At 45.5% G+C, this 6,799-nt stretch overlaps 1 protein-coding gene across 1 annotated transcript in view; it reads right to left on the bottom strand.

Moving 5' to 3' along the window:
• Positions 1 to 862: 862 nt before the first annotated feature.
• The window catches only part of LOC139050753 (uncharacterized), a 28,176-nt gene continuing 22,239 nt past the window's right edge, over positions 863 to 6,799 (bottom strand). The window contains exon 2 of the mRNA XM_070527466.1: positions 863 to 1,784. Within this exon, the coding sequence (XP_070383567.1) occupies positions 996 to 1,784 (789 nt within the window). The 3' untranslated portion in view covers positions 863 to 995. The remainder of the gene's footprint in view (positions 1,785 to 6,799) is intronic.

Below are 6,799 nucleotides of genomic sequence, written 5' to 3'. Positions count from 1 at the left end.
ATCACCCTCACATGCTTTGACTCGCACATATTGTATACGGCGCGCGGCAACGGTTTTATCGCCCTTGGACTTCATACGCAACCTCCCGGTGACGTCGACGACATACACGCTCCTGGAGTGTCCATAAAATTGCTATCGCAATAGAAACAATCAAACGGTAATGGGGCCAGATTCGCTTTGGCTGCTCGCAGAGTTTTGAAGGGCCATTCACGGTACCCAGTTCGGTAGCCCCTGTGCTATATGTGTAAGGTACAAGTATTCACCATTGGTGTTTTGCATCTGCTCGTTAGTGATCTATTCATTGACCTGTTTGGACAGGAACGTGAGATCACTCGGGGCTGTCTTGTAGTCATTCATCATCTCTAATTCGTAGTGGTCTATATGTCAAAATATAAAAAGAAGATTGGTTAGAGCTTAGCCGGAAGCTTCATCTCGCTTTGGACGAAAGTATGTTTATTCCCAGCAGATTTATCGGCACAAATACTGAATAAAATATGAAGCGCCGATCACTCTTGTTTGGCTAAGTCTTTCGAAACAAGCTCCCAACGGAACCAAAGGCTATCCTCATTGACATACCCTTCACGTTCCAATTCATCTAAGACAAATGAGGACGCTCCTCGTAAATGAAAGCTGTGGTGAGTTAAATCCTCAGGCCTTCCATAGTAATTTAGTTTACCCGAAGTACCTGCCACAATCTGGCGCCGTTTATTCTCCCGTTGATGTATAACGGTCAGCAGAATATCCTGACTAAACGGCCACTCAAGAAACTCGTCGATCGCACCTTTGTGGAGCTGAAGGGTAGCATGTAGTAGCACATCATCTCCTTCTTTACTAAGCTCAACTCCGGGTGACACGTGATAGCCGGAAATATAAAGCGTTTCACAAGGGCAATAAATATAGCCATTTGAAACTGCACTCTCTTTCACTGCTTTGAATGCTTGTACGGAAAACTGGTATCGCTTGACATTAATTGTATTTAAGGCCAGTTCTTTTTGTTAGTTTGATGCCCTCGACGCATCTTGCTGCGCAACATCGTGTGATTCACCAATCCCAGCACCACTTTCTGACAAATTTCTGCATATTTTTCTCGTGGCATCCTGCAACTCATTCCTAAATATTTCTTTCAGCGCATTGACACCTTCGTAAACTTTCTTGAGCACTACGCTGTCAACCACCAAGGATTCCCGGAGTTCCTCTTGCAACGTGTTAGGTGGATATGCTTTCTGTACGAGTGTTCGCTTAGTGTCCTCTAGAACTTTCCTCAGTGCTTCATTTGATTTACTTGTAATTTCTGCATGCTCACGCAGTTTTTCACCATGACTAGTCAAAGCTTCCTGGAGTGTTCCTGAGGCGGATAAGCTAGCTGCAGTTCGTAACGCAATGTTCTCTAGTGGGTTATTTCCTGTTAATATCTCTAGCAGTGTTTCTTTCATTGAGGTAATCCAATCTGAAATCTCATTCAGATGATCACATTGGGAGTTATCACTAATAAATTGGTCCAACCTGTCTTTCAGTTCACCTACTCGCTTGTCTAAACTTCCCTTCAGAGCTCTAATAATTGCCTTTTGGTCACTGTCTGACCCTTCTGGAATTCTAGACATCAGCGACAACACATAATCTTTGCATTCGCTCTGGAGATGGGCACACACGTCAGTACGTAGTACGACCATTGAACATTTAGGGCATGGCGTAGAGTGGTGGCGACATTTTCCAGAAAAATGTTTGTTGAGGTCTGATACAGCTAAAACCGCGTCGCAACCACGTTCCTTGTTCCAGCACTGTACCTGAAAGAAAAGAAAATTTTTTTGAGTAATGTGCCATGTTAGCCAAAGCTAAATATATTGCAGTGTAGATTTCCTAATGCATTGCAAAACGCCTTCAAAGTGTGTCCAACATTTCAACTTTTGGCTAGGGTGGCTAGGCGTGAAAACGCTGTTCAATATTGGTCTCAGCATAATGGCTCTCTGAATTCGAAGGGGGAAATATTTAATGGGTCAAAGCTCTCACGCGGACATGAATAAATGTTGGTACAAGATATTCACCATACAGCAATCAAATTGGAACAGAAGAAGGAAAATGAAAAGAAGGCGAAATAATTTTGATGTGGACATAAGTGACAAGCGAAAATGAATAGAGGCAGTTTCTAGTTAGGTGGGCGGATGAGATTAAGAAGTTCGCAGGGACATGACCACCATTACCAGGGTAGTTGGGGAAGTATGGGAGAGGCCTTTGCCCTGCAGTGGGCGTAACCAGGCTGATGATCATGATGATACATGTACTAAACTGTGAAAATGACAAGTAAGGTGCGATATAGTCATAATATATGTTCTGAAATGATCAAAAGGAAAATAAAGACTTAACCGGGCTCACTCACACGCAGGTGAGCCCGGTCTCGTCGTCAATGACCTGGTATAGCTTCTAATAGTCAGCTTGCCGTCTGCTTTCATTTTGGTGCTAATATATGCATAAGCGCTCTGTTGGGAGATTATTCCGTCCACATCACTGAGTAAGGGTTTCGGATCGTGAACTTTGTCGAGGAACTGGAGTCTACAGGTGCTGTACGTCTTATGAAGCCCACCCAATTTTTTCAGCGTCTGCGTTTCTCCGTCCATGCAAGCATACGCCAATATGCATAGGATTTGAACATTTGCCCAATTTTTTTTTCTGAGTTCTTTCAAGGTTTGTAGCCTACATCATCATCTGTACTATGCTCCAATAATTTTGCCACAACTTCGTAGGCGTCAGTAAACTATCGATAAATATGGGCGTATTAAGGGTATTTGGGGCTGGTCAAGCTGCCACGAGCAGCTTTTTTCCCCACTTTACCGCCGCAAAGCTGTATTTAGTTTTTGTGGAAATAAAGCCTGCATGCGGCCAGTTGTGTACTTGATGAAATGAGCGCTGCGAAGACGCGGACGAAAGAACACATGTACGACAGACACGGCGCTACTTTCAACTAAATGTTTTTTGAAGAAACAGAACTTTAAATAGATGCAACCAAAAACGGCCCAACGTGACATCACGACCTCCCTATCTCTTCAGAAAAGCTATCTATTTTTCAGTAAGCGTCACTGAAGGGCAACTAATGCACGTGCCCTCGGCCTTAGCAATGTAAAAGGCTTCCGATATCTCCCGTTCTAGTCTATCTCTTGATGTGGGTGAGTTGGTTATGCATACTTGATGAAATGAGCTATTATTTAGCTATTTAAAGTTCTGTTTCTTCAAAAAACATTTAGTTGAAAGTAGCGCCTTGTCTGTCGTACATGTGTTCTTTCGTCCGCGTCTTCGCAGCGCTTATTTCATCCAAGTATGCATAACCAACTCACCCACATCAAGCTTCTGCTACTTCAGATTTCTTCTACATTGGGCCAGTTGTGACGCGGCCAGTTGCCTATACTACGAACCTAATGACGCGATGATGACACATCAAGAAAATAGAGGGGGTATCTTACCACCAAATTAGCATTGAACACGCCAGAAAAATGTCCAGCAGCAAAAAAAAAGCACCATTCATGGAAAATTTGTCTGCATCTGCAAATTATCTGTCGAAATGAAAGCGTCCGTCCCCAGTCTCCTGCTTGGGAATTCTAAAGGAAGCAGAAAAAAAAAGATGCCAGGCAGCTTAAGCATTTATGGTTTATGAATGCGAAAGCATTAATGGTCCAATCGAACAGCGCTGAGCGATCCTCGCAGTTTTGTGCCGCGACTAATGTACCCTAGCGGTACGTGTTGGCCCAGCCAGCAAGCAGCAGCAGCAGGCTGCGATGCTGGCTCTGGAACAGCGCGCCAGATTCTGAGAGCGGAAGCGAGGGCGAAGTGGTGTTGCGACGATCCCTCTGCCCTCACGCAACACCGTGGGCGCTAACGGGGCAGCAGGTGGTCCCGTTCACCCGCTTTGCTCCGTCGAGGCGCGCTCGTGACGTGACGTCACCAGCCAATGAGAATTTCGCCAGGCGCCGCTCGTGACGCGGCGTCGCAGCCTGTGGGGGTTTAGGCGCCATTTCGCTGATGCACGCTACACAGGCTGGCTTTTTGGTTCAGTGGGCCATCTCACGAGTTCGCATCAGAAGGGGGCCTCAAGCAGTGGCGTAGCTAGAAATTTCGTTTGGAAGGGGGGGGGGGGGCTCACTTTGCCGCTCGGCCTATTCCTTATAGAAATTGTCGAGTGATCGAATACAGTGAACATTAATAATAACTGCGTTGCCATAGCCAAAGATAGTGCAAACGAATTCTTCAACGCTACGCACTACCAAGACATGTACACCGGTGAGCAAAAGTATACGGATGAGGGATTGCACGATAAAACTCCCTTTCTCCTCTGTCTGTGAATGCAAGTTCAAAGAAAAAACTGTATTCCAAACTTGGAATTACGAATTTTCTAGTGCACCCGTCAGTTTTCATTGATGCGTGTTAATTACGAAGAAATTCTGTTTTTTCGGTGACCCTGTGGTCCGTATACTTTTGCTCATGGGTGTACAATAAGTACTTTTTCATAAAATGATGTACTCGGTTGTCTCAAAAATTGTGCCCGAAATAACTGATAAATAACAAATAACAAATAAAGCTAATCTCACACGAACTTTATAAATGTATCCCTTTCAAAGCAGCAAAGCAGTGCATGTCGCTGCTATGAAATATGTAAAGACCATGAAATGAACAAGTTGAGGACCAATATTTTAATAAAACTGTGTTAGCCTCGCTGCCTTTCTTTCATTTGCAGCTCTCTCTCCCTCTGTCATTCAAGAACCTTGTTTACATTTTTTGTACATATGCAAGGACAAGGGGAAAATCTCAGTGACGCTGTCCTTTGTTACAATGTATTGCGCAGAAGCAGCTGTGGCCGGTCGTGTATTGTAATGGCTCCGAAATTGTAGTCGCAATAGAGAGCATATATAAAAAACAGAGAGACTGAGGAAAGGGGAAAGGCAGGGAGGTGTACCAGAGGGGAAGATCCGGTTTGTTATCCTACGCTAGTGAAAGAGGGGAAGGGGTCGTAAAGTCATAACAAATTGGAGATAAAGAAAGAAAGGAGCATAGACATACAATCACAATGGGTCACTGTCGCCGCATACTATCACCGCACAGCACAATAGCACTTTCAGCACTATGAGCACCTGTTCATGCTACAGCCGCTTGTCCAATTCTGTTGCCCTTAAACTGCAACAGTGCCCTTGTCGCCCTCTGCTGCGATGGCTTGCGATGGCGGCATTTTAAAATAAGTTCCTCTGTAAGAGGTCTTCGGTCAAAGCGCGCTATCACGTTTGCGAGCGATCGCCTCTGGAAATTATATCGAGGACAGTCACGGAGAAGGTGTTGAAGAGTCTGCTCGTTCCCACAGTCATAACATGAGGAGTCGTCGGCCCATCCGATTCGGAAAGCAAAATACTTAGTGAAAGCCACCCCTACCATACTCGACAAAGCAGAGTAACTTCGCGACGGCAGAGTCTAGCTGCAATGCAAAGGCGCAGAGAAAAGTCTACGTTGTGCAGCCGGCTGTTTTGGAAACTTCCTGCATTCCACAAGAAGAACGTGATACTACGGCTGAGCATTCGAAGTTATCTAGCGGCATCTGTCCTTGATAATGGTATCGGCTCCTCTTCGTCACCTTGAAGAGCCGACCGACCAGCGCTATCGGCGTGTTCGTTCCCTATGGTGCCGCAGCGACTTGGAAGCCACTGAAATGTCACGTGGTGTACTTTTTCAGTCAAGATATGGATTAGTTCTCTAATCTCTAATACCATTTCTTCGAGTGGTCCACGCCGCAGGGCGGACAGCAAACACTGCAGCGCTGCCTTCGAGTCACTGAATATTGAACACCTTCGAGGTTGTTCTTGGCTGACGAGACAAAGTGCAGCGCGAAGAGTTGCAAGTTCCACAGCCATCGGTGTCGTTTGGTTACATGTCTTGAAACTGATGGTGGTGGCTGTCGCTGAGAAAACCACGGCTCCAGAGGAACACTGGAGAGTTGCCAATCCATCAGTTTAAATATGTACGTGGTCGGCGTACCTCTCGTGTCAAAGGAACAGAGTTAGTTGTTTAAGAGCAGGTGATGACAGCTCAGATTTTTTCCTGATTCCTGGTATGGTGAGGTGCACTGCAGGTCGAGCCAAACACCATGGAGGAATCGATGGCTTAGTTGCGAGGCTGAAGCCTGATAGGTGTTCTGTAAAATGTAAGAGGGCGAATCAAATGACACTGGGCCAATGCAAATATATGACAAGCGGCGCACTTTATTTAAACGTCGCCTCTATGAGCATTTAGACCTTTGTCCCACAGACTAACTAGTCGCATGATTGCCGTCTCATAAAACTCCTTGGATTGCTGCTTCAAAAAGTCTGTAGCTGACTCTTTCATGTCATCGTCCGACACGAATCTGGTTCCCTTGAGCTGTTTCTTCAAATGCTTTAAAATGTGGAAGTCGTAAGGCGACAGGTCCGGGCTGTATGGCGGATGTTGCAACGTTTCCCACTTGAAAGACACGCAGCCCATCCGACGTTTCACGATATCGGAAACAATTGATAGCCTCTCCAGGCTTAGCAAATTCGATCAATAATGGCCCTTGACGATCGAAAAAAAAGTTATCTTTACAGCAGAAAATAACGGCCTTTGCTTTTCTTGGGGATGGTTGATTGAAATGTTTCCTTTGTAAGCTTTGCCGTCGTGTTTCGGGCTTATAGTAGTGGCACCATGATTCGTCCCGAGTCACAAGTGCAGTAAAAAATTCCTCACCCTCATCGTGGTACCGGATTAGATGAGACAAGGCAGCACCGAACCTGTCCGTCTTCTGGCGGCGGTTCAA

Source organism: Dermacentor albipictus, chromosome 10 (assembly GCF_038994185.2).
Source record: "Dermacentor albipictus isolate Rhodes 1998 colony chromosome 10, USDA_Dalb.pri_finalv2, whole genome shotgun sequence".
Lineage (NCBI taxonomy): Eukaryota > Metazoa > Arthropoda > Arachnida > Ixodida > Ixodidae > Dermacentor > Dermacentor albipictus.
The sequence above is the reverse complement of the archived record's forward strand: the minus strand, read 5'-3'. Positions and strand labels throughout refer to the sequence as shown.